The 25,911-nt window shown below is 55.1% G+C and overlaps 8 protein-coding genes across 8 annotated transcripts; 5 read left to right on the top strand and 3 right to left on the bottom strand.

Moving 5' to 3' along the window:
• Nucleotides 1-54: 54 nt before the first annotated feature.
• Nucleotides 55-1,503, top strand: BGZ61DRAFT_350513 (uncharacterized protein; the record flags this gene model as incomplete). Its single annotated transcript, XM_046240240.1, has 2 exons — nucleotides 55-127; nucleotides 212-1,503. 2 exons carry the CDS (start codon nucleotides 55-57, stop codon nucleotides 1,501-1,503), a joined length of 1,365 nt encoding a protein of 454 aa, XP_046105568.1.
• Nucleotides 1,504-3,510: 2,007 nt separating this feature from the next.
• BGZ61DRAFT_505735 (class I glutamine amidotransferase-like protein) lies at nucleotides 3,511-4,627 on the top strand (the record flags this gene model as incomplete). Its single annotated transcript, XM_046251842.1, has 2 exons — nucleotides 3,511-4,161; nucleotides 4,232-4,627. The coding sequence occupies 2 exons, from the start codon at nucleotides 3,511-3,513 to the stop codon at nucleotides 4,406-4,408; spliced, it is 828 nt and encodes a 275-aa protein (XP_046105567.1). The 3' UTR covers nucleotides 4,409-4,627.
• A 1,268-nt stretch (nucleotides 4,628-5,895) lies between these two features.
• Nucleotides 5,896-7,866, top strand: BGZ61DRAFT_225341 (uncharacterized protein). Its single transcript, XM_046238158.1, has 3 exons — nucleotides 5,896-6,087; nucleotides 6,166-7,270; nucleotides 7,387-7,866. The coding sequence occupies exons 1-3, from the start codon at nucleotides 6,085-6,087 to the stop codon at nucleotides 7,704-7,706; spliced, it is 1,428 nt and encodes a 475-aa protein (XP_046105566.1). The 5' UTR covers nucleotides 5,896-6,084; the 3' UTR covers nucleotides 7,707-7,866.
• A 159-nt stretch (nucleotides 7,867-8,025) lies between these two features.
• On the bottom strand, nucleotides 8,026-9,570 carry BGZ61DRAFT_493441 (TIP49 C-terminus-domain-containing protein; the record flags this gene model as incomplete). Its single annotated transcript, XM_046250652.1, has 3 exons — nucleotides 8,026-9,229; nucleotides 9,280-9,506; nucleotides 9,562-9,570. 3 exons carry the CDS (start codon nucleotides 9,568-9,570, stop codon nucleotides 8,026-8,028), a joined length of 1,440 nt encoding a protein of 479 aa, XP_046105565.1.
• Nucleotides 9,571-10,886: 1,316 nt separating this feature from the next.
• Nucleotides 10,887-13,767, top strand: BGZ61DRAFT_225315 (uncharacterized protein). Its single transcript, XM_046238157.1, has 2 exons — nucleotides 10,887-11,198; nucleotides 11,264-13,767. Exons 1-2 carry the CDS (start codon nucleotides 11,079-11,081, stop codon nucleotides 13,640-13,642), a joined length of 2,499 nt encoding a protein of 832 aa, XP_046105564.1. The 5' UTR covers nucleotides 10,887-11,078; the 3' UTR covers nucleotides 13,643-13,767.
• Nucleotides 13,768-15,992: 2,225 nt separating this feature from the next.
• On the top strand, nucleotides 15,993-18,898 carry BGZ61DRAFT_225289 (uncharacterized protein). The gene is made up of 2 exons (XM_046238156.1): nucleotides 15,993-16,702; nucleotides 16,760-18,898. The coding sequence occupies exons 1-2, from the start codon at nucleotides 16,188-16,190 to the stop codon at nucleotides 18,627-18,629; spliced, it is 2,385 nt and encodes a 794-aa protein (XP_046105563.1). The 5' UTR covers nucleotides 15,993-16,187; the 3' UTR covers nucleotides 18,630-18,898.
• A 2,412-nt stretch (nucleotides 18,899-21,310) lies between these two features.
• Nucleotides 21,311-22,716, bottom strand: BGZ61DRAFT_350642 (glyceraldehyde-3-phosphate dehydrogenase; the record flags this gene model as incomplete). Its single annotated transcript, XM_046240253.1, has 3 exons — nucleotides 21,311-21,513; nucleotides 21,575-22,259; nucleotides 22,588-22,716. The coding sequence occupies 3 exons, from the start codon at nucleotides 22,714-22,716 to the stop codon at nucleotides 21,311-21,313; spliced, it is 1,017 nt and encodes a 338-aa protein (XP_046105562.1).
• A 640-nt stretch (nucleotides 22,717-23,356) lies between these two features.
• Nucleotides 23,357-24,282, bottom strand: BGZ61DRAFT_450279 (uncharacterized protein). Its single transcript, XM_046245718.1, has one exon. The coding sequence runs from the start codon at nucleotides 23,951-23,953 to the stop codon at nucleotides 23,477-23,479; it is 477 nt and encodes a 158-aa protein (XP_046105561.1). The 5' UTR covers nucleotides 23,954-24,282; the 3' UTR covers nucleotides 23,357-23,476.
• Nucleotides 24,283-25,911: the final 1,629 nt, after the last annotated feature.

Here is a 25,911-nt window from a genome sequence, read left to right as displayed (position 1 = left end):
TGACTCCCTAAACCACGCCGTCCTACGAGACTTCAAAATCCCAAAGACGCCCCCATGCTCGCCGTACAACAGGCTCCGAGGATGGGTTCGTCGCAGCCGCCATCCGATCCCTTCTTGGCCTTTGGCTGTATGTACCTGCTTTTCCACTCCCTATACTTTCTAGACCCTCCTTTCCCGTTCGATCCGAAACTAACATGAAGTGCAACTCCAGTGTCGGTTGATCCAAATCAAGAACCTCCCCTCCTTGACCCCCCGGAGCCCGCTCCTGGCGCTCCCCTCCTGTCCGACAATGACAACAAACTCTTGTCGTCCTTTTTCGAGGACATGACCGCCGACCAATATAACATGCCCTCCTTCGGCGAGGGCCTCAACTTCACCGACACCTGGCTTGACTTGCCGCCCCAGTTCATGGGTTCTACTACCTCGTTTGGCCAGCAGCCCGGTCCTTCGCTGGCCTCACCTCCTAGCCATGCCCTGACCAACGGCTTGGGTGATTTCCACGGCCTGATGCCCATGGGCTCCAGCATGATGCCACCGCCGCCACCGCCGCCTCTAAGTCTACCACATTTGGAACATAGCCACACTCCCGACGACGTCCTCAACGCCGCAGCTACTCTCCTCCAGAACGGATCCGCTCAGCGACACACGGCTAATGGTATCGACCCCACGTATTCTCGAAGAACGATCGGCCCTCCCGTCGGCCATCTTCGACACCAGCCTCTAGAAGAGTTCCGAGAAGATAACCGGCGAAGTCTTGGAGGCAACGAGGTTGAAAACACATTTACGGAATGGGTGTTTGGGTCACAAGAGAGGACGCAGGCCCAGGTGCCGCCCCCGCCTGAGTATCAATGGGGCTCCGATTCCAACTTCAACCACATCCAAGGCTACACTACACACTCGGACAAGGAAACCTCCGAGTCGATTGCGAAGGAACAGCTCAAATACCTCGAATGCTTCGAACCTAGCGCGAGCGCGGATAACACGAGACCCAGCAGTCCCAATCATGGGCAAACGACATCTCAAAGTCGTAACCGTCCAGCGAACGTAGTCAAGTTGCAACAAGAAGCCGATGCCCCGCCACGAAAGAGACGGAAGAGCAGGACCGGGAAGGAAATCCCCGATGATGAGGTCGAAGAAGACACAGCTACACCTAAAACTAGCAGACGAAGAAAACCCAAGGCCGAACGTGGGGGCTCCACCTCTTCGCCACCTGTCGACGAAACGACGACTGGGAAGCGACGCAAATCAACTGTGAATGGATCCAAGACGGCACGAGAGAACCTCTCAGAGGAACAAAAGCGGGAGAACCACATCCGGAGCGAGCAGAAGCGAAGGACACTGATCAAAGAGGGCTTTGACGACCTTTGCGAGCTGGTTCCCGGGCTCCGAGGCGGCGGGTTCAGTAAGAGCACGATGTTGTCGATGGCTGCAGAGTGGCTGGATGAGCTGCTCAAGGGCAACGAAACCTTGGCCGCCCAGCTCGCTTCGTTAGAGGGCCGGTGAGGAGTCGACTGTCAAGTGCATCGGTTTGGTAATGATGTCTTGTAACCTATTATATACCTCTCTCGGCGATCTTGGAACGGGTTTGATTTGGTCGGACGGAAATTCCCCGGGGATGGCAAAGGCGTTGATGGATTTGATTTTGACGAGATGGACACAAGCTGCCACAGTCATGGATGAGAAGTTGCTGGAATCATTGGATCCCGGAACAACAGACACGCGATGTAATGATGGGACTGACCTCTTGTGGGACTAGAGGTGGTGGGTATGTCGGATGCCACGGATTGGTGTATGCCGTAGCAAATAGCGATACGAGAAAATGCGAGAATGACTGATTGGAGATGTAAGATTTTATTGAGCGAGGTGTTTGCGGGGCAGGCTTGCTTGACGATTGGAAGCCACTGAAGCAAGCAAAGTGAGACATTGATCTGTTGGATCTTTGCTGTTGGGTGTGTTGGCTGTCAGTAGTGCTGACTGACTACTGACTGGTAGTGCTCCTCGACGACTGTAGGCGCTCTGTGTTGTCTCGAGTGGCGGTTTTGGTGGTTGGTGAGCTGCTGGCTGACGGCTGATGAATCGTGAAACGGCCACACGGCTAGCCAACCTCAGAGCCAAGCCCATGCACTCCGAGAGTATGATGGCATCAAATCCTCCAGTCTTGTCAAGGGGTGAATGTGGCTTTTGACTGCTTGTCGTCCGGTGTCAATCGGCTACGGACAGAAAAAGTCTTGGCCGACCCCTGTCATTGAGCTTATAAGGGATATACTACATATTCATCCGAACCCTAGGTACCTAGGTAGGTAGCCAAGTTTGGCTGTCTATCCCACCTCGTCTTCTGCATTCGTGATACGGCTCACCAGAAGCCCCAAAAGCCCCACGACGACCCGCCATCCAGAAACTCGGGAAGCAGGGCACGGCATCCATGGCTTGTTTCGAGTTTGGCCATCAATTTCGTCTCATGTTCCTCCAACCGCCCTTTCCCCCATTAATGTGACACTGAACCCTTGTGACGTCGGGGAACATCCTGCGCCTTGTCCTGCGCCGCCAGCACCTGCGAACCTACCGATGAGAACTCTCAGGGCTCTAGTAAATCCCGGCGAACAGGCGCACCGGCCACGGCCAGAGAAGTGACCTTTCGCGCGCGGCAACTCTCGCTGTCCACCCGAAGGCCGAGCGGCTTCGTCGCACCCCCGAGACCCGGGTCTCGGAGAGTGGAGCCCGGGACGGGACGTGGCTGCTGGGCTCACTCTACATGTGAATACAGAGCTGCGACCCTTGTTAATTAACGTGACGACGGGGGACGGGGCGAGGATTGGCGAGCCGCAATACCGGATTGGACATGGTTACGCGGGCGAGGAGGGATTGATAATCTGCCGCGTCCCTCATTGGACGTGTTTACGCCTGCGAGCGAGTTTCGAGTCCTGTCCTGTACTTGCTTAGCCGTGCGGAGAGGCGCAGTAGTACGCCGGGACGAGGCGTTTGAGCACGTTTTTGAGCACGTCTTTGAGCATGTTTTTGAAGTGGAAAGCGATCAGTTGGCTGGCTCTTGGCCTGGTCGGCTTCGCGGAGTAGGGATGATGAAGGGGGTTGAGGAATCGGGACTGGGAATTGGCAATTCGCCGTCAGTTGGATTGCGGTGGCGGATGAAACTACGGCGCATATATAAGAGACGCCGGGTATGTGGTGGTGACGTGAGTCGGTTCTTGAACGACAAGAGCTTTGACAGTTTTCGATTTGAGTTGTCGTTGTTGTGGTTGACTGGTCCCGCCTTTGTTCATCTCTTTCTTGGCTTGTTCTTGAGAGAGCCTTTGAGATCTGATCACATAGGGATTGAGTTCCTCTGTTCCTCTGTTCCTCTTAGACAGGCGTTCATTCCTTGTCCCATTCCACCATCCAGTCACTCCTTTAAAACCCTCGACGCTGGTCGTTAAGCTCGCTCTTTCCCGTCTTCATCAAACCATCAACACCATCGCCAGAAGCAACCCTCAACCTCAATACAAAACCAACAAGATGCAGTTCTCGGCTCGCTCCCTCGTCAGCACCATCGCACTCATCACGAAAACCTTCGCGTCCGCAATCACGCCTCGCAGCGATGACGGTATCACGGCGTACAACAGCACGTGCGTAACGCCGGGAGCCGTTCCGGACATTCAGGGCTCAGACATTCGCAACGTCGGCATGATGCTGTTCCGGGCCTTCGACATGGTTGACGTCTTTGGCACGCTGGACCCCCTGCAGCTGCTGGCCTTGACGGGCCAGCAGTTGAACCTGTACCTCATCGCGGCGAGCCTCGATCCCGTCACCACGCAGCCGTTGACCATGAACCCCTTCAACTCGAGCTTCTTCCCCGTCATCCAGCCGACCAACACCTTTGACGACGACCTCGACCTGGACGTCCTCATCATCCCCGGAGGCCCCGGTGCGCGCAGCAGTGACCTCCAGGCCGAGGTCGCCTACATCAAGAAGATGTTCCCCAAGGTCAAGATCTTCATGACCGTCTGCACGGGAGCTGGCGTTGCGGCTCAGGCGGGCGTGCTGGATGGCCACATGGCCACGACCAACAAGAAGGCGTGGGCCACGATGACGGCCAAGGGGCCCAACGTCAACTGGATCACGCCGGCGCGTTATGTCATTGACGGCAAGATCTGGACCTCGTCAGGTGTAAGTCAATCTTTTCTTCTTCCCTATTGCTCCTCGCTAGTGATAAAAACACGATGCTAATAGCCACTAGGTCACGTCCGCCCTGGACCTTGTATTCAAGTTTATCGGGACCTACTGGGGTTCCGAGCAGTCGGAGACGATTGCCACCATGATGGAGCATGTGCCGTTGGCGGCCGATGAGGACCCGTTCTCTGAGATGTTGGACATTGAGCCTTCGGCTGTCAAGCCTTGCAAGCAGTCCTGCTGAGCGATGGACTAAGACGAGTACATGTCGCTTTGCTGCCCCGTATGCCACGATGGAGGTATCTGTAAGGAGCCACGAGACCGCTTCCCGCTTGTTCGCTGTACATTATTCACATTATCGAGACGCGCGGATCGTGCCGGGGTCGTAGAACATTTAGACGTAGAAACAAAGATCCTTGATGGAATTGAATAGACTTTTTCCCCCAGGCGGGACCAAATTTCCAGAAACCCCCGGTGAGGTGTCATGAGATGTGGACCAGCCGTCGTGTACACGGACTTGGCAATCCACTCAGTCAAGAATACTCCGCCTCTTCTGGCGGCTGGGCAAAACCAATAACTGGACTTGGGAAGCGAGGCCAAGAAACTACTGAAGAAACATGAGAGTCATAGCCCACGTGCCGAGAGAGAGTGAGGGACCGTTGGTTGCCCGTCTGAGCGATGCTAATTCTTTCGATTCTTGCGCTGGGAGCTGAGTAGAAGGCAGCGAGGCGTCTATGATATTGCTCATCTTGTAACCTTGCCATTTACTGACCGAATAAACAACAGCCACTCGTTTCGCTGTCGACCATGGATGGTGAGAGAATCTGTTAGTCAGACAAAGGCATTGGCTGGATTATCCTTGCCTGTCTTGCGTCATGTTGAGTGGAAACTAGCCCAGCAAAGCACCATGAGGACTGCCCTCCATGTTTCGGTCCCGGGCCCAGATGGAGACATGGAACATGCGACATGCGGACTTGCAGAATATGTCACTGCTCAGCCTCATTGCTGTCGACCATGTCCGCTGAAATGTGGTGATAGCCCGACTTGCGTGATTAGGAGATTTGGATGACCGGGTTCGTTATTTTTAGGGGCTTGAGCGGTTTCAGTCTTATTATTTAAGGTTTTAGCGCTATTGCTCTGTAGATTGCGGCCAAGATATATCGCCACTCTTTCATCAACCACTGAGACTGATACTTCATTATGTGTTGATGAGAGAGGGCCACCCTCTAGAGACAAGCAGCATCAGCAGCCACCTACGGAATCGACAACTCGCTCGCTCCCAAGCTGGAGATGGCAAAAGCTGGGACGAACCAGAATTGCTTTGACGCCTCCACCCACGACACGGCCGCTGCGCCAAGCAAGACGCCGTCGTCACCTCCAAGCGATCGTCGCACCACCCGCCCAACCATAATCGCCCCCTTGTTCTCCCACGTCCCACGCCAGCATCGGCCCTGTGCTTCGCCCCGTGGCGAGGGAATCCTGGCTAGAGAAGCCGCCCGAGTTCTACTCGTGGCCGTTCTCCCAGCGGGCGGTGACTACTAAGAATGGCGCTGTGTGTATCCGTCCTTTCCGTGTATTCGGCGTCATTCCCGCCGGGGGTCAACACCACTGATGATCGACCAGGTACGCGTTAGACTTGTGGACATGTCCACTTTGTCAACCTGGGGGGACTAGGGTTCCTCGGGAGTGCCCAGTAGGCGTTATTTCAGCCCAGCTTGATTTGCTTCGAGGGAATTGCGGCCATGGCTTCTTTTCGAGCGTCCAATTCTTCTCTGTCAAGGGTCCATCTTCCTCTCACCCGAGTCCCGTTTGATATCGCCGGTAATGATACTCCTTGACTGAGATCCTCACAACAATCCCGATAGTATCTCGTCTCATCCTACATACCTGAGACCTCTGGGTTGACGTTGGGACTTTACCATGGTAGGATCTAGTCTTCTCTTCTCTCCCTTTCACCTCCCAAAACATCCCACTGAGCTTCGCTAACACGCAGCCTTCCAGCGTGATGATGAAAGGTATCCCACCCTGGTCAGCGGCCCAGAAGGTGCGAATGCGCCCGAGGTTATCACGACACCACAGCCTGACTTGGAGGGACGCGACAAGGTCGTGATCGAGACGTCGCCTGCCGGCCTGATTCCCAAATTCGACGATGCTCAGAAGGAGGTTGTTGTGAACATGGATGCTGGAGGAGACATCAGAGGCGGCGAGGCTTCAATAGTCACCACCACCACTACCACCGCCGCCAAGTCGCGCACATGCTGTGGCATGAAGCGCCGTAACTTCTTTATCGCCCTCGCCGTGCTCGCTGCCGTACTGGTAGCCGCTATCGTGGGCGGCCTCGTCGGTGGTCTACGCTCCAACTCGGGCTCAGACGACAGCAACGATAGCTCATCACCGACCTCGACAAGCACCGGAGCCGTGCCGAGGAAAACGGGACCGATTGACGCCGATGAGCGGTGCATGGCCGCTTCCATTGTCACCGACGATGACAACCAGAATTCGCAGGTCTTCTACAACGACCTCAACTCTACCGACATCTACTACCGGCGCATCCACGACGACGAAGGCACCGACGCCTACGCCCTCGATCTTGACATTGAGCCCAACTGGGGCGCGCCCATGGCCGCTGCGGCTGGGCTCTCCTCGTCGTCCATCGAAACTCGCCTGTACTATGTCATAACATCAGACAACGAGACCCAGATTGCCCAGGCCGTCCTGAATTGCGGCAGCCTCGATGCCGACGACGACGAAGACGGAGATGATGATGATAGCAGTAGCACCAGCGGCCCTTGCTCCGTCACCTCCAACTCCATCATCTCGACCAACGTGACCAACGGCGTCCACCCGGACACCAGGCTGGCGGCGCTGCGTCTCAGCAACGACTCAATGCGTATTTATTTCCAGGCCGGCGGCGCCAACATCTGGGTTCTGCACGACGACGACGACGGTACGTGGACTGGGTCGAATCTCATCGGCAATGTTCGCGAGGGTTCGTCCATTGCGGCGTCGGCGGCCAACGCGACGGCCCTGCACGTATTCTACGTGTCTAATTCGACCCAGCGATTGCGCTACATTGGGTACTCTGATATTCTCGGCGCCGATAATGGTATGTACACGGTTCTCCCCGCAATGCTTCCTATACCTAAACTCCCTCCTTACTCCCTGGGGCGTAAGAATTGGTATGAGGCAATGAATGAACTCCAAGTCACTAACCCCTTGCAGCGGAAGATATCGACGAGAGCCCTGGCTCGGGATGGTCAGCCAGCGCTGCATTCGCGACTACTTATGTCCCCCAGTTCGAGTCCTATCGCCTCTACTACACCAACCCCTCAACTGGCACCATTGTGTCCTACTTCCAGAACACTACCACGCCCTGGAGCGTCAACCACAACGACAACTGGGGTGAACCAGACAGCAGCATCGCTGCCGTGGCGTTCGAGAACCAGGTCCGCCTCATGTACTTCCAAAACAGCACCCTCGTCATGTCGTCGCAAGATGCCACCTCTTGGGACACGCCCGAGGAGGTGGGCGGCGAGGCATGATGTCAGTTATTAGTTGTGCAGTATGTTGGGACAAAAATAATGGGCGTTATTTGGCTGGGCCTTCTTTTTGGCAGTACCAAAGTGGTGAGAAGACCACTGTTTGATGTCATGAGCATGGAGCAGCGACTTGCATAACGGGACTACCCAGACATAAGACATGTACAAGCTTTTGATATCCATAGAAGAAGAAGAATCACTGGTTCTGTGTTTTAGTTTTGACGGACCGTCTACGCCACTATTTCGTATGGTACAAATATCCATCACGTCCGCCATTGACCATATATCCGTTTCCCAAACGCCAGGCCTGCTCGCCGATTATTTAACTAAGATCCATCTTCTCCTCGCCGTTGCCGTTGGCCGCCGCCGCCGCCGCTTTGCCCGCCACCGTAAAGTCTACCACGCCGCTGTTGCTAATCAGTCGGTTCTCTGAATCGGTGACAAACTTGACGCTTCGGGCCGGGTCGTAGAAGAGCTTGAAGCTGCGCTGCACATCATCGACGGTTACCTGCTTGGCTTTCCGCTTGGCCGAGACGAGCTGCGAGGTGCTGATGAGATTGCTGGCGTACCGGAGGCCGGCCTCCTGGCCAATCTTGGTGAGAAGGGCGAGGGCGTCTGCGTTGACGTCAATCTCCTCCTCCTGGGCTCGGATCGAGAGAATCTGCTTGATCTCCTCGGGGTTGTAGGAGTGTGTGTTGATGATGACAACACGGTCCAGGAAGTCGAGCGGCAGACCGTGCGGGCTGCGGTAGTCGGTACCGCGGATGCGCGAGTTGCCCCGGTTGCTGGCCATGATGACCACGGGAGCTAGGTCGTCCTCGAGGGCGCGGTTGATGTACGAGAAGCATTCGATGTCGAGCATGTGCACCTCGTCGATGAATAGCACGCCGGGAACGATCTCGGCCTTGCCTTCCTCCTTCCACTCGCCAACCTTGGTGTTGATCTGGTCACGGATCTCGCTGCGAATCTCTCCCGTGTCACCTGAGAAGAGAGCCAGGAAGCCCTGGGTCCTCGAGTTGATAACATCAATCTCGTGCAGGGTGACGGTATGGACCACCTCCTTGCGCTTCTGCAGCTCGCCGTCGGGGCACTGGAGGAACTTGGTGTCGACGCCCATGGCATCGTAGTCGCGCGACCGGGCGTAGGATCGGCCGAGCTTGGTAATCTTGCCCGAAGACTTGTCAATCGAGATGATATCGCCGGCCATGACGCGCTCCTTGGTCATGGCGTCAATCATCTTGCTGCCCATGTCGTAGACGGCTTCCATGTCGGTCGTTTTGATGGTGAGCTTGCCCTGCTTGGCGCTGCCTGTGACGCTGCGGTCAATCTGAATCTCCACAACCTCTCCCTCCATAATCTCGCTCTCCTCCTTTATTCGGACGCCGATGGATTTGCGGAAAGCTTGGGTGAGGGCTTCGGTCTTGGACATCTCGAGGGAGAAGATTTCGGAGGACGCGAGGGATGTGAAGGGGACGTCGGGGCCGAGAGACTGGGACATACCCATGGCAATTGCAGTCTTTCCGGTGCTTGGAAACGATCAGCGCACGTTGAATTGGCACAATGGCGATGAACATACCTGGGAGGGCCGGCGATGAGGACGGCTCGGCCCGCAATCTTGCCATCCTTGATCATCTGCAGGATGACGGCGGCAGCCTTTCGCGCCTTCTCTTGTCCGACGAGGCCTTGAGAGGCGGCCCTAGGTTCTAGGGTTGTAGCATCGACGCCGAGTCCACGGATGTGAGAATGGGCGGCGATGAGGTTCAGACCTCGAAGGTCCTTAGACTCGGACACGGTCATCACGGGCTGGGGGGCGCATCATCAGTGGGTAGTCGCGCGCAGGGGAGGATGCGATACTTACAGCAGCCATCTTGTCGCGTGTTGCGCTCACAGGTTGGCCGATATTTGAACGTTGGGGAGCGAGGCTGTGGCAGTTGTAGGAATGCCAACGGAGAATGAGGCTGGAGTTTCGAGCTCCCTGCTTAGGTATGCGTACCTGCCTTGGTCGAAAAAAACATGCGCGCGCGCCTAGCGCCTCTTTATGAATCTGCCTGCGCCACACGTCAAGCGCGCACACCGCCTTTGAAGTGGGGCGTTGAGAGCTTGGGGTACTTGCTGCGTGGTACCCTGGGCGTAGAACTGGGGAGAGCTGAAACACCCTGTAGTGGTTGCGCCTTGGATAGAGGCACCTGGTACCAGCTTACTCACAGCTGACTCTGAGTCCGTGTGTCCAACAAACTTATGGTACCTATTCATGAATGTGCGATTGCACCCTATCGCGAATCGTGCGCATCAATTTGCTAGGCGACCAGGTACGAGAGCGATGCAGGGCGACGCCCTACTGCGAGGCTGTAAGAGATGGTTGCGGTTGTATTGCATCGTATCCATTATATCGTACGCATCATGATGGCAGGTGCAACTAGCCTTGGGCCTTTCCCGCGGTGTACCGAAGCTGTTTCTCAACCCACGCGCGCGCTCTGAGCCCATCTTGGTTGGCTGTGAGATTCATACTAGCAAGGAAGGCGGGGCTTAATAATGGACCCTTCCTTCCAATGTTGTTGAACCAACGCCCAATCTTACCGCCTTCCATTGCTAGTGATCCAAGCTGCGTCAATCGAGATCCATTATTTGGTTTTCGTTTGCAGCTGCCTGACAGGTGTACAGGCAGAGCCAGCAACCAGCGGGCATTGTTCAGCGGCTCGCGGGAAGCCGCATTTCCGTTGTTTGCTATCTGCAAACCACAACCAAACGCTCTGTGTGTCGTTCACTCGTTGCTTTTTTCCCTCCTTTCAATCCGCTCCCATCCACCCTCCACCCTCCACCCTCTACCCTCCACCCTCTACCCTCTACCCTCTACCCTCTACCCTCTGCCCTCTGCCCTCTGCCCTCTCCCCGAGTCTCCTGCAAACACGCGTTCTGCATCTTCCTCCTTCCATCGCTCCTACCGCTACCGCTACCGCATCCATCGCGGGCTTTCCCTCCCTACCTACCTAGCTTGAGGTAGTTGCGCTAGGCTGTCCGGTCGCGCCCAAGGTATCAACGGTCTTAGGGTCTCAGGGTCTCAGGCTTGAGCGAGGCAACTGATTCCTTCCTCCCGTGCGAACGCCTCTTGATGGCACTTGGCCCAGGATTGGTCCCCTACTCCATATCTTGTCTCACAGTTCCCCTCACTCGCGCATGCTTTCGCGCTCATCTGTGCTGCTAGTGCCGTGATGGCAGGCCAGAGTAGGCGCAACAACGACTACGGTCGGCAAAATACAGGTTTCTACGAACGCCAAGAACGCCGCGAAGACCGCGACCGACCCTATCCCGAACGTAGCCCATATCACAGCCGCTCCCCGCAGAATCCATATCCCCGCCGGAGCTCAGATTACCGGAATGATCGAAATCGCTCCCGAGAAAGGGACATACCCCCGAATGCGCCACGGGAGCCATCCCACAGATCTCCCTCAAGGGGAACACCTACAAAACCTGGCAAGGGCAATATGTCGGGACATGGTGGGTAGCAGAATTCTCGTGCTAGAATATCCAATAACCGAGAACTAACAGCACCAGGAACACAGAACACACCCAATGCAGACGCGGCCGCACCACGCAACACCGGGATTGGGGGTATCAACCCCCTGACGAATTTGATATGCGAGAAAGTGTCTTGGATGCAAAAGAAAGAAGAGGCACAAAGGAGACTTACGAAACTGCGAGCCGACCATGCACGGTCGAGCATGAAACATGTGGACTTTCCGTCCGTCATGGACATGTTCCAAAACCAGATCAAGACGGCCACTAATGAGCTGGCCCAGTGCAACAAGTCGATAAAGGGAGTCGATGAAAAGCTACAGTCCCAGTTTGGCCATCTGTCCACAAACCAGATACTGTCAAGTCTAGCTGGTCAAGCCGATGCTCAACACAAGCAGGAGCTAACTAGGGTCGAGTCAATCAGAAGAGACTCAACAAGGAGCGAGCCCACTCAGAGAGACTCAACACACAACGAGTTAACTAGGAGAGACTCCACAAGGAGCGAGCCAACTATGAACGAGCCTACCAAGAACCAACCTCCCGAGAACCAGCCTACCGTAAGCGAGCCAACCAAGAGCCAACCAACCGAGAGCCAGGTCACGGACGTCGAGAAGCAGCCGGTGCAGTCGGGAACATCCACCTCTGAGTTGCTCAATCTTCAGCTAGATAATAAGCTCAATGAACTCAAACGCAAGTTTGACAGTGATTTGCAGGAGCTGAAGACTCAGTTTGAAGCCACTGGTAATGAGAGGAAACGCCTTGAGTCTGAGAACCAAGAATTAAGAAAGAGTCATGATGAAATGACTGAGAAACTTCAGCAATTGGAAGGGAATGTCGACCAAATTGAGCGCAAGACTGATGGTGGCGTCGCCGCCGTGAATCTGCGAGTCACGGCAATGTGCGAGCAAGTTAATAGACAACTGGACGGCATGACGACTGAGCATCAGCCTAAATCTGAGCATCGGCCCGAGTTTAAGCATCAACCTGAGTCCGAGCACAGTGTGTCCGATACTCAACTCAAGGAAGCTATCGAACAGCAGGATGGCAAGATCGCAGCTGTCTACACGCGAATAGGCTCTGCTCTCATGGACATCGCCGATTTTAAACAGGGATTGCTAAGCCAACTTGAGGAATTGAGAGAATCTGATCTGAAGCTGGCAGGGAAAATCCCCGATATCTCAGGGTTGAACTCGTCTGTTTCGGACCACGGGAAACGCATCTCAAACCAGAAGACCACGCTAGACACCATGATGGCACAGATTTCCTCATTAAAGTCACTTGTGTCAGAAAGTCCTCGTGACAGGATACAGCAACTGTTTGAGGATGTCTCGGCAATTCAAAAACGCTTGGACGAGGACAGTGCCACCACAAACGCCAATCCTATGACAGAGGAAAAGGTGCATGATATTCTCAAGTCAGAACTCGCCAACGCAGTGGAAAGACTGAGCGACCCGAATCCGATGACGGAGCAAAAAGTTCGCGACATCTTGAAACCGGAACTTGCCAACGCAGTCAAAAACCTGCCCAAGCAGCACACTCCTAGCGCCGAGTCAAACAACATGACCGAGGAAAGAGTACGCCAGATTCTGAAGCCGGAACTCGCCAGTGCGATGGAAGAGTTTTCCAAGGAAACCGCCAGTCCAGGGTCAAATTCTGTCTCAGAGGAAATCGTGCGTGAGATCTTGAGACAGGGACTCGCCGACGTAAATGAAAGGTTGCTCAAGAAGGAAGTGACTGGCGCTGGTGCTGGCCCCGGTGCTGGCGCTGGGTCAAACGTTATGACCGAGGACAAAGTGCGCGAGATCTTGAAGCCCGAGCTTGTCAGCGCAGCGAAGAAGCTGCATGAGTCGGTCAACGGGCGCTTAACCACCGTCGCTGATGGATTGGGCAAATTTATCGATAAAGAGAGACAGGCAAGACTGGAAACTGATGGCAAAGTTAGCACTCTGGCCGACAGCATGTCGTCACTCCAGAAAGCAAGAGATGAGAGCAAGTCGTCGACTGACGATGTCTCGTTATTCCGGAAAGCAGTTGATGAGGCCAAGGCGGACCAGGAAACGTGGAAGAATTATACCAGTAACCAGATTCATGAGTATGGCAGGGAAGTTGAGGGGCATAGAAATAGTCTCTCAACCATAAACAGCCAGGTGGAAGAGCTTCGCGACGAGCTCAGACGAGGATACGAAGGTCACCAGATGCAGCTCGTGCACCTCAGCTCATGGATGAACACGTTCAACACGAGGCGGATGTACAATGAGATTGTAGCGCATCTGAACGCAGCGCAGCCGACAGGAGCTCATCTTAATGCCCAGTTGAGGACGCTCTCGGAACGAATAGATGGGCTGGAAAACCGGGAGGATGAGGGTGGTGTGAAGAAACGCAAGGGACTGAACGGAAACACAGTGGTGGTTAACAATAGCCGCTGAACGGAGAGGGTAATATAGGGGGCTTGTCTTGAAGGTGGAGCTAATAGACTTGCTCTGGCGATGGTATATTTGAGAAAGCAATCCGAGATGGAATTCGAGATGGACGTATACGATGGAGAGCTTGAGTTGGGGTTGGCGTTGGCTTGACAGTAAGTCTCTTGGTGGCTCTGTTGAGAAAAAGTTGAGGAATGGAATGGACGGACGGATTTGGCAGGCATGGGATATACCCCCAGGACGAAGGCCATGGACATCAAGGCGTCTCGTATGTTTGTAAGACTGACCTGGCGGAGTTTTGTATTTCGGTGTCACGATCTGTGCATACGGTGGTGATGTACGGAGTAGGATGAAGGGGGGTTCGGGCATTAAAGGCGAGGTTTGGAAGCACCAAGTACTGTAAGAGGGGCAAGCTGTACTTTGCTACCCGGTAAAGCATTGCGTTTTCCAAGACAAGTCCCCAACTTGAAAGAGTCGCATGCGTGACTGCTGCACGTTTCGGAAAGAGGCAGTGGGCGATTCCTTGAAGCGATGGATTGTTTGTGAGATACGTAGATGCTGTGAATGGCAACACCCGAGGGAGCTGCGCGAATGAAGTTTGATAAGAGAGTTTCCGGTGCAGACCCAGCACAGAGTGAAAGTACAGCATGGCACGTGGGGACACGGGGCATGTCAGGGTGAAGCCGGGGTGAATGGTGAGGGGTTCGTGGCAAAGTGGTTGTGATTTATAGACTAGGGCGGGCTGAGTGAGAGAGAGGTGAGACGGGAGAAGATGACGATTGGGAGAGGCGGATCACGAGTGATGGAGGTGAGGACAAAGCCGTGGGGGACGAATACTTAATGAACAGCGCACGACTGAAATGGCGGTGTTCTATCATCTCAGGAAGAGACAAGGGTATCAGGAGGAATAGAGTTATCTGTAGGACGATGGCAGAGCAGAGAGTGAGTTAGTCTTTGTAGTTTTTCTTTCTTTGGTTTGGAAGAATGATTGAACAAGCAATGATATCGAATGGATGCACACGGAGCGACGAGCCCAAAGTTCCTCTCACCGGTTCCTTCAACACAATCTCTTTGTCACTCCAAACCTAATCGCGGAGGCGGTTTACGGTGCACCCCGGCCAGTTCGGACAATTGGCATTATACATGGGTGGGATGCATTGTTGCGGATTGCTTTGTACAACAAACAGACAGACAGACAGACAGATAGATAGACAGACAAACAAACAAACAAACAATCGCTGCATGGGCTGGAAGTGTGCTGCAGCGAGCAGCCAAAATGGGCATCGCGTAAAAGTGACGTGACAATAAGGCCGTCCCCAGCGGCGCGCGCCGCATCCGAGGGAAATGGGGTAGAAATGGGTATGGAACTGGCGTGGAAAATGGTGGTGGAAACAGACGTGGAAACGGAATCCATGGGCAAATAAAACACCTTACGTACTGTCCGTGGATCGATGGATTCGACGAGGGCCGCTAAAACCCGCCAAAACCCGCCGCCACTGTACCAACTCACTAAGTGCCATGGCAGTTCGGGGACAGATGTTTGGGAATCTGGTAATAGTCCGGAGGTCCAAGGTCCAAAGGGCAGATCCACCGGCATACAGTAACTACCGCGACGGACGTATCCCCACTGCAGCGCTGGCTGGCATCGCTGGAGTATACCACTACGTAGGCCGGAGTTTGCCCCTGTAGCCCGCCGTAGAGCCCTGCCAAGTCTGCTGTGCTTATGCTTATCCCCCTTGTTCCCGTCGCAGTCTCCAGGGAACATAGGTACCTACCAGCACGCTACTACCACTCAGCCAGGCCAGGCCCAGTCAACCACAACAGCACAACACCACCACCGCCGCAAACACACGCCTACGCACGCACGCACGCACGCACGCACGCACGCCCTCACTGCCCCGTCTCCCTCCCTCAGGCTTCGGTTCCCTTGGCTTGCTCCACGCCCACTCCTCCCACTCCCCTACTCCCACTACTCCCAATCGCACTCCCTCGCCCACACGCCGACACGCCGTTCCTCCGCAAACGAGCCTCCATCTCCCGCCTCCTCTGCCCGTCGCACATCGCCATTGTCGGGCCTCGGACAGAGCTTTTGGGCTCTGATCCACTGCCTCCTCTCGGCGTCTTTCAGCGCCCTCCGCGACCCAAGCCCGACTCTCATTGACGACGTGCCGGTGTCCCTCCGCGGTTCGCGCTCCGCTTCTTTGTTCCGCCAGCTGCCCTCACTCTCTTCTCACCATCGCCATCACCTTCGACATCAACCATCTCTGGCGCGTCCGCCCCTGCGACTTTCTCGATCATACTTCCTCCTCCTCCATCTCCAACACATCGCGTCTCCGCCTTCGCGTTTCCCCCCTCCCTATCGCGCCATCGCCACCGCCTCACCACCGCCCTCGTCGCCAAGTCGCCAGTCGCCTGCGGCATCCTCGCCCATTGTCGTCGCGTCCCGGCATCCCTGGCTGCTCTGCGTCCCCCGCCGCGTCGCTTGCCTCACCCAACAGCCCGATCAGTCACACCCGTCCTCGTCCTCCCGGCATGCCCACGTCCACGAACAATGGAAGCTGCGGCGAAAAAGGTCCAGTTGCTCACCCAGCGCATCTTGCCCGAGAAGCCCCATCACCTGTCGTACTCCCCCGACTGGCGATACCGCATCCCTGCCGACGACCACAAATCCAAACACTTTGAGGAATGGGAAAACCCCCGTTTGCAATACACCACCCTCGTTTCAGAGGCAGATCGTGGTGTCCTCCTTACCAGATCCTACTACGACATGCGTGTCGAACCCCACAAGCCTGTCCCGAGAGAGGTCAACATCCTCTCCAAGGCCGGTGGCGAGAAGAAGAAGCTGTCTCTCAGCGACTACAAGAATAAAAAGACCCCTGGTGTCACCTCCGAGACCACCCCGGAGCCCCCAAGTTCCAAGAAGCGGGATCGAGATGTTGATCGCGCATATGGAGACTTGAAGCCCCTGTCCGAGATGAGGAAGTCAGACGCCTACCGTGGAAGGGAAAACTCCCATTCCATCGATCCAAAGCCACTAAAACCTCGCGAGAACATTGTTGATATGAGGTACGCCAAATCAATCATGCTCCAAGCCCAGGAGCCTCCCTCGCTGACCAGCAGTAGGCTCCCTCCGAAACCACCCACGAAAGCGTCCCTCCCTCCCCGACCCATGTCGCCGCCAGACAGCAGGAAGCGCATGGCCGACCCCGATGATGATCACCGATCGCAGAAACGTTCACGACCAGACCCCAGTCGGACTTCCGACGACCGGTCGCGATCGCGCGACGAACCCCCACGTCGCAAGGACCGAGATTCGCTCGCGCCTTCAGATTATCCTTCTCAGCGGGACTCCAAACCCTCCGCATCGTCGTCGCTCCTTAACGGCCGGTCCAGTCTGAAGGGCTCGACAGCCACCGCCCGTAACCCCTCGCCCGCGGGACGCGCGCGCGGCGATTCGCTCAATGGATCTCGCCCCAACGCCTCGGGCACCGCAAAGAACACCCCCACCAAGCCCGACGCATCTTCACGGCCATCAGTCCCACCCTTGTTATCGCCGCTGCACTTGAATCTGGATGGCCGCGACGGCGCAGATCGGGTGGAGAGGAGAAAGGCACGCGAAGACGCCGTGGACGGCACAAGGCCAACAAAGCCCAAGAAGCAAGAAGAGCCTCCTCGGATTAAGAGAGAGAAGTCTCCATTGCCGGCTCGAATGCCCCCGCTGCTATCACCCACACTCCCACCTCTGTTGGAGGCCGAACTGTCCAAACGAGTGAAACTGGACGCCAAGTTGGAAGCCAAGCTGGACACCAAGCTGGATACCAAGTCAGACGCCAAACCCCGGGACGACAAAGATAGGGAGGAGCGAACCGAGCGACGGAGTGAAGAACGCCTTAAGGAGGAAAGAACCGCCTCCGCGACGGCTAGGAAGGCGCCTGTGGAGCAGGATGAGGATGATTCGGGCGGGAAGGAGAAACGGAAGAGTCTGATTGTGACGCTATACATCTCCAAGCGCATCAGACAATCGGTCAAACGCTACCTTGCATTGCCACCGCGAAAGGAACCATCACGACGAGAACGATCCGTCAGCATAGAGCCACCACCTGCGCAGGCAAAGAAGCGTCCCGTCAGCACGACCGAAACGATAGTGGATTCAATATCCGTCAAACGACCGCGAACATCGTCCATGTCTGCATCATCTCGACTCCCACCCCCTCCCTCGACCCCTTCCAAGAAGGGCACCACGGCGATGTCGCGAGTCAGCTCCAACAACTCCCAGGTCCATACTCCTGGCGATCCAGTCACGGCGACTCCCTCAGCGCCTGCATCTTCAGAGCGGCCTCTGGTTAATGGCACAGATGCCCCCCGGGCGGACAAGGCCGAGATCCGGGCCAACTTCGATAAACAGAACCGATACTCTAACATGGGTCGGCGCCTCAAACATAACGGGGACGTGGCGATGAAGCGGTCCAGCCAAGCTAATGGCAGCGCACAACACCGTGAATCGGGCGTAAAGCTGGGCTATGTTCTCACTGTGGAGAGTATCATCGCCTTCATGACAAGCTTCCAGGCACTCAATGTGGGCCGTGGCCTTTCTGGAAAGGCATGCGACCCGGCGAGTTGGGAGAGTCTGTTCCCGTTGATGGAATTCCTGCAAAAGGAGATGCGGCGACTTGACATGCGGCGGTACCAGCCGCTGTACGCCCTGATTCTGATGCTGCAAGCTGTGTCCGTTGAGGAAGTGGTCAAATGCTACGGTACCTTTGAGAACCCAGCTGCCCACATCTCCATCCAGGATCTCATTCGTCATGAACGCAACCGAGCTCGTCTCTGGCCTCTCGTCCGCGAGGCCAACGACAACATCGAATCATCTTCCCTCCGCGCTTCGATAAGCCCATGGTCTTCCCTCGACGAGATCTCCGGTGCCTCCATGCGCATTCTCCGCCACTGGTGCGCCGACGAGAACGTGGACTGGTCCCCCGAAGTTACCCTCTAGAATCGCGGCGATGACGGTGGCTCGGAAAGCCACACAAACTAGACGGGGCCCTCCCTGTCGGGGCGTGTCCCGGTGTTCTACTAGCTCACACACACTATCACGACGAAAGAAGACGAAAGAGGCTTCACATCCATGTATTATGACTACTACTGCTACCAACACCATACCGCAGCCACATCCTCGTCGATGCCGAGAGCATCTCGGAGGAATCAAGCAGCTCGCCGACCCAATCGATCTCCACCCTGGCTGTCAAACGCTGGCAACAGTCCAACGATATCCAGGTCTCAGATGCAACAGGGTTACCACATGAGAGCTTGGAAGGTAGTGGTTGGAACCAGGACGCAGGACCCGGCTCATACTGACCGGAGGCGTTTTTTATTCAATTTTTGTCTTTTGCTTACCATCGACATCATCAATTGTGCTTTGATTTTTTTCTCGACATTTGTTGTCCGGCTTTAGCCACGAGACGTTGTACAATGATATCCCCGGATCAAACGGAAACCGTTTATTCGTTTTGCTTTTAGGGGACAGGGGAAAATGAGACAGGGGGCTCGGAAGGGCAAACTAGGATCCAGGAAGGGAATATTGGTATATGGTTATCCAGTAGGGCCGCTGACGGGAGGATGGGAAAGGATTCCGAATTCAGGAGACAGGTACCGACAGAGAGAGGGGCAGAGAGAAAGAGAGAGAGAGGCAGAGAGAAAGGAAAAAGAAGAGGTCGAAAGAAGCAAATGTGAACATGATCATATTCATCCACGTGGAGTCCAAGAGTTACTCGAACGTGATCCGGCCAGAGTATTCCCATTAATGAAGGCAAACCTTGTCACCAGGGGCTGGAACCTGAGACACAGTGCTGCTTCTTACTTTAGCTTGGCTCATAATAATCGATGAGCTGAGCAGGGTTGGCGAATGGCAGTTGGGGTTGAATTGAGAAGGCCGTCTTTTAGTTCTGACAAGAGTCCGTTCCGTGAGTGTCTACAGTCTGTATCGAATCGAATGTGTCTGCTCAAAACCAGTCATCAAGATCTGTTTCTCCCTCCTTAAAGCCAATGACCCAACAAGACGATCGAGGAATGATGTGTCTGGATAGTGCTATACTCCGCCGCCGACAATGAGATGTGTGTTCTATTTGCATTGGATACACGACAGAGAGATTGGACTATACCAACAAGTAGTTTTCTTACGCAAACAAACAACATGCCGTATTATAAACAATAAGAGGTAATCTTTTGTAAAGTAACACAAGGCAAGAAAAGCCACCCACCAGCTACACAAGGATTGCTAGATCTCACCTTGATAACCACACGAAGTCACATTCATGCTTTCTTAGCACTTTCTTCTTCCGTATCTAATCTCCTACAAACAGGTATAGTAAGATAAATGTAACCTTGGAAAAAAGGTTAACATTTAGTGGTTGCAAACAACCTCCTTCTCGACTTTACCGATGCACTCGCAATGTCACTCTACAATTGCAAAAACATGACCAATCCAACAAGTAGACAAGATACGAGGTTGTAACGGCTTCCCACACAGGGCACATCAAAGAAAGAGAAAGGTACAGTGAACTCATACAATATCCAGTCTTCTAAATGTGGGTAGCTCGCCGCGAGCCTGTGCAAGATTTACCATTACGTGGCGGTAGCAAGGTTCTCCGGTGAGGGCTATTAAAGCGACTACCCAATGACTTGCAAACTCCGCAGTAATAATGAGCGCACCATAGACCAGATGGGGCGGACCTATCTTGGCTGTGATAAGGTCGCTCGTTGCTCTTACAAATGGCTGGCGCGATACTTATCTTATGCCATGATGGGCTGAGTAGCCAGAGTTTTTGAAACCAATGAACAGTGTTGCAGAGAAGGCAGGGATAAGGAGTATGCGTTGAAGATCCCATTTGTGGCAGAGCTTGTAAGCAGTTCTACCAAGGTCGAGTTTCTTGAGGCAATTAGACGCTTTCTCATCGCGAGGAAGGATAATGAGAGGTTTTAGTGCCAATCTATACCACCAGTCTTGTTCGTATGCACTACGGTGTAGGCAAAGCGGTACGAGACGCGAGGATGGGCGATGGTAGAAAGGGAGATGGGCTGTGGCGAGGAATTGGAGATAAAAGCAGAAGTGGAAGTGAAAGCCATATAAAAGGACGGGTGCAAGAAGTGATTGTGATATAAGACGAAGGAATCAAAAGCATTTATTGTACAATCACATCTGTTTTAAGTGGTATCATTGGGGGCTTTAGAAGTGCTGTCGATTTCTACATGCTCCCCGTGCATGTTGGGAACGTGAGGAGGCATGGGAGCTCACAGCCTTGCCTATCATCCACGTCACAGGAAGCTTAGTCTACATCTACAATAGAGCGCAACACAGTCAGGCACGGACAAAGCCGCCATGTCACAAAATACATAGGACAAAGTCTCATATAGGAGGGATGGATCTATTTTTTGTCCACGGCTAGACTAACAGCACTATGCCTAGCATGGAGGCCGACGTAGCTAGGAGAAGCAAGAACTCGTTACACCCTCCTCCGGACAATCTCCCAAGGTGAGGATTTGGTATTTTTTTTTATCTTGGTCATTAACAACGCACGCAGCCAATGTATGGTGGCATTCGGCGGCGGCGAATTAGGCGTTTTGCTTTCTTGGTGGTGGGTTGGTAGGTGAGTGTAGAGCCCCGTAAGCTATTTGCATTTACAGGGAAGCATCGACCTTGGCAACGTGGGCCAGGAGGTCGAGGACACGGCGGGAGTAACCCCACTCGTTGTCGTACCAGCTGACCAGCTTGACGAAGTTGTCGTTGAGGGCAATACCGGCCTTGGCATCGAAGATGGAGGAGTTGCTGTTGCCGTTCAAGTCAGAGGAGACAACATCGTCCTCAGTGTAGGCCAAGACGCCTGAGAGAAGCAGTTAGTATAATGTTCCAAATAATAGTGATGGGAAGCTGGGGAGACTAACCCTTGAGGTCGCCCTCAGCAGCCTCCTTGATGGTGGCCTTGATGTCGCTGTAAGAAGCACCCTTCTCAATGCGGACAGTCAGGTCGACAACGGAGACGTTGGCGGTAGGGACACGCATGGACATGCCAGTGAGCTTGCCGTTGAGCTCGGGAATGACCTTGCCGACAGCCTTGGCGGCACCGGTGCTGGAGGGGATGATGTTCTGGGCAGCGCCACGGCCACCTCGCCAGTCCTTGGAGGAGGGACCATCGACGGTCTTCTGGGTGGCGGTGTAGGAGTGGACAGTGGTCATGAGACCCTCAATGATGGTGTACTTGTCGTTGATGACCTTGGCGAGGGGAGCCAGGCAGTTGGTGGTGCAAGAGGCGTTGGAGATGATGTCGGCGCTGCCGTCGTACTTCTCGTGGTTGACACCCATCACGTACATGGGGGCATCGGCAGAAGGAGCGGAGATGACAACCTTCTTGGCGCCACCGACGAGATGGGCCTTGGCCTTCTCGATGGTGGTGAAAACACCAGTGGACTCGACGACGTACTCGGCGCCGGCCTCAGCCCAGGGGATCTCCGAGGGGTCGCGCTTGGAGTAGAACTTGACGGTCTTGCCGTTGACGACCAGGTCGGTGCCGTCGTTGGCGACGGTACCCTTGAAGACACCGTGGGAAGAGTCATACTTGAGCATGTACTCCTGCGAAGGGGGAAGATGATGCGTTAGCGTCGACGATCTAGCCAAGAGCTTGTCATGGAGGGGCAATTGGAGCGGGGATGGAGGGGCAGCAGCGTGATTGCAATTGCACTCGAGGCATCGTGCCACGCGTGACAAAGGCCATCAGAAACTTGTCCCACCTCGTGTAACGAGATGAATATGCGGTCGGGGAGTGGCGTGGTGCCAGGTGGCAGGGTGGGAAGTGGTGGTGTGATGATATGACATGTAGGCAGGAGAATGGAGGGTCGGAGACGTCGGGGTTCGCGTCGATCGGGCTCCAGGCGGGAGAGTTCGTTGGGAGAAGACTTACAGCGTAGTGAGGCTCAATGAAGGGGTCGTTGACGGCGACGACCTCGATGTTCTCGAGCTCGGCGGCGTTGCGGAAGACGATTCGGCCAATGCGACCGAATCCGTTGATGCCGACCTTGATGGGAGCCATTTTGACGATTGTAGCGAGGATGGTTGGGACTAGAAGCGAGGAGGCAAGAGTTAGATTTCCCGATTGACCTGATTGATTTGATTGATTTGGTTCAATGTGATGACGATGGAGGTCCGAGGGGGGCCAGAAAAAGCAAGGTGAAGTGGTGAGGGGGTGGGGTAGTCAATATTCATGATGCTGAGCTGGGAAGGAGGGGGACCTCGCCGAAAGGAGGGGCAATCGGTGTCATGGCGTTTTGGCGTCTGGCGTTCTTGGTGGGGATGCAACGCAGCGCTGCGTTAGGTAGGTAGCGTAGCGTTGCGTAGCTTGGTCGCCAACAAAACCCAAACAGAGCGAGTGGGATGCCATTGGGGATAGACACAGTGGGATAGTGGTGGTGATAAGGGCAGAGAGGGGGTGCAGGTGCAGGTGCAGGTGCAGAGATGGCAGCGAGGGAGAGAGTGAGGGAGAGCGGGATAATGGCAAGCTCGCATCGTTCTTCTGTCCATCCATCTATCTATCCCTCTTTAGAGGAGAGAGAGACAGAGGAGGACCAAGACAGACACAAAACCAGGCAGTGACGTACCAGAAAGGATGATTTGTTTTGGATGATGAGTTGGTATGAGGAGGGAAAGAAGAAAAGAAGAAGAGAGTTGGACGAGGAGGAGGGGAGAAGAAGTACATATTTCATTTCCACGGCCGGATTATCAGCCAAGGCCAATCGCCCGCTGTTCTCCCGTCACCCCGTCACCCCGTCACCTCGTCACCCTTGGCCACTCCGTCACCCTTGACCACTCCGTTGCTCCCGTGTCTTGTCGTCTCGTCCCAGCGGCGCCTCAGCCCAGGCGAGGGGGGGAGAAAGAGGTGAGGAGTGGAGCTTTGCGCCGGACGGGGGGGTATGTGAATGAGACAGATGAGGGAGCAAGCTACCTAGCTCGCAACCAGGACCAGAGAGCAAACGGATCGGCCGAGGGAGGGGAGGGTGTGAGAGGGTGTGAGGCACATAACAATCTGGATGAAGTGAAGCTAAGGCGGCTGCTTGTATAATTCTCAGTGGCATTGGCAGCAGCGTCAAGGAGCAAGCCAGCCAGCCAGCCAGCCGGCATGGGCTCCGTATCTTTCGGTGGACTCTCTGCCTCTCTCTGCCAGTCTCCTGTTGGCAATCAAACGGGTCTGGGCCTTGCTGCGTGGACGTGTTACCATTCTGTATTACTCGACGATGGACCGTGTGCAATCTCAACAAGGCAAACGGCGACATCCAACGTCAACAATCCCGCTCACCCGCTGTACGTGCCGCGTCTAGTTGCCCTTCGCCCAGAGAGCTCCCAAAACCCGTCCGTCCATCCCCCTCAATGCACATGTATAATACCGTAAATAAAAACACACACGCAGCACAAAAAAAACGGGCCGGGGGAGGGCGTGTGAATCCCTTCCGTCGTCATCACCATTGCCCCTCCTCCTCCTCGTCTCGTCTTCTCATACAAAATGCACTGACGCGCTGCTGCTTGTGCTCTGACATGGCCCTATCCCATCCCATGCAATGCGCCGATGGATTGCCCCTCCTTTGCCAGCCCCGCCGTCGCCATAGGGGGGGGGGGGGGGGGGGCTCGAGAAAGTGGGCGGGAACATTGGTGGGGTGACTTGGCAGGCCAAAGCAGAAGATAGTACATACCTCACGCATCTCAAGCCCCGCCACCGCCGCGACAGGTACCTGTGGCAATCCCTGTCCGGTTGGGAGGCGTCAAGCTGGAAACGGGAGCGACAAGAGCCCGAGGGGCAGCGGGATATTGATGAGTCGCATCGACGTGGGTGGCCAGTGGACAATCAGCGTGGTTGGTTGGAACTTGGTGGCCGCATCATGGCAGCATCAAGGTCGATAGATCCACTGGACCAGAGCGCTCAAGGTCCAGCAGTCAAGTTCCGCAAAACCTAACATCATCGACTTTATCAGCCCAGTTCTGTCAGTTCAGTTTCGACTCCGTGCTCCGTAGCAGTCCCAGGGATCCTGCCAACACCCTAGTAGAGCATGCTCCCTCCTTCTCCTGGTCCTGGTCTCAAGTCTTCACGAGCCCCGGAACCTTCGCCGACTGGACCGCCCGCGCTCCGATGCGTCGGTCAACAGATCTCAAATCTGCGCCTCACTTCCTGACTTCCTCACCTCCTCCCGCCTTGCCTGATGTTCGTTTTCTGACCGTCTCGACCTCGTCTGTGCTCAGCCCTTTATGCCTGCCCTTCCCGCCCGCGCCCGCTGCCCGCGCCAGCGCGCCAAAATCTTCCCTCGACGGGGATCCAGGCCCGCAGGTCCCCCCATCCCCGGAGCTTTCGCGGGACTATCGTAATCCGCACATTGTTCGCAATCCGTACAGTCACAGCTCTTACGTGTCGTTGAGGCAGTAACAAGTAATGGAGGGGATAGCAGATGGGGGGGAGGCTTTTCTTTGGATGCTACCTCCTCTACCGTCCTTACCGTCCTTGCCGCCCATGAAATTTTGCATTTTTTTACGTTTGCGCTCTTATATCAGGGAATCATCACGGCGGCCCGTAGCTCCTTGGGTCATAGGTGTGTATCTCTCTTAGTGAAATCCGGCCTGGCCTATCTCGACCTAGCTTGCGTTGCTCATGTTTGTTGCGTCTTTTTACGCAATGCCAAAAAGATGGGCGGGGCAAGCCTCGTCCGCGGGGGTGGTCTAAAGCCACAAGCTAACGGTACCCTCACCTCTCACCTCGCCTCGCCTCCAACAAAGTGCAAGTTGGGTCAAGCTAACACCGGTGGGCTCCGTCAGATTTTCCAAGCTTGTCTCTGCAGTTCCAGCTCGAGCTCGAGCTCCAACAAGTGAGGGGGCGTTGATATTCGCTAGCGAGCCGAGCGTCTCTTTTTTTTCACTGGCGTATCACTTGGCAAACTGGGTGGGTGTACGGAGCAGAGCCCAGCAAGGTACCTTCCATCAACTTAGCTCCTCACCTGTAGCCTGATCAAGGCAAATGGTGAGGCAGTGAAGATGCAGGGAGGGGAGTGAGCAGTAAAGTGAGGCGGCTATAATTGCTGGGCTCTGATGCGATGACTCTTTCGCCTCTGCTGAGAAATCGAATGGCGAAAGCGAAATAAACAGAGCAACTTCCCAGCCGGGCCGACACAGGCTCGTTGACCAGGCACGGGCTCTGACGGACCGACTGTATTCGCAGGCCTTTGTCCGGACTTGTACCAACCAAGAATAG

The sequence above is a fragment of the Ilyonectria robusta genome (genome assembly GCF_021365365.1).
Source record: "Ilyonectria robusta strain PMI_751 chromosome Unknown BGZ61scaffold_8, whole genome shotgun sequence".
NCBI lineage: Eukaryota > Fungi > Ascomycota > Sordariomycetes > Hypocreales > Nectriaceae > Ilyonectria > Ilyonectria robusta.
This window is presented reverse-complemented; position numbering and strand designations above follow the sequence as displayed.

Coding starts and splice junctions, on each gene's coding strand:
- BGZ61DRAFT_225289 (XM_046238156.1), top strand. CDS start 16,188: ATGGAAGCTGCGGCGAAAAAGGTCCAGTTGCTCACCCAGCGCATCTTG. Junction 16,703..16,759: donor GAGAACATTGTTGATATGAG/GTACGCCAAATC, acceptor GACCAGCAGTAG/GCTCCCTCCGAAACCACCCA.
- BGZ61DRAFT_225341 (XM_046238158.1), top strand. Junction 7,271..7,386: donor TATTCTCGGCGCCGATAATG/GTATGTACACGG, acceptor AACCCCTTGCAG/CGGAAGATATCGACGAGAGC.
- BGZ61DRAFT_450279 (XM_046245718.1), bottom strand. CDS start 23,953: ATGTCGCCGTTTGCCTTGTTGAGATTGCACACGGTCCATCGTCGAGTA.
- BGZ61DRAFT_225315 (XM_046238157.1), top strand. CDS start 11,079: ATGATCGAAATCGCTCCCGAGAAAGGGACATACCCCCGAATGCGCCAC. Junction 11,199..11,263: donor GGGCAATATGTCGGGACATG/GTGGGTAGCAGA, acceptor CCAGGAACACAG/AACACACCCAATGCAGACGC.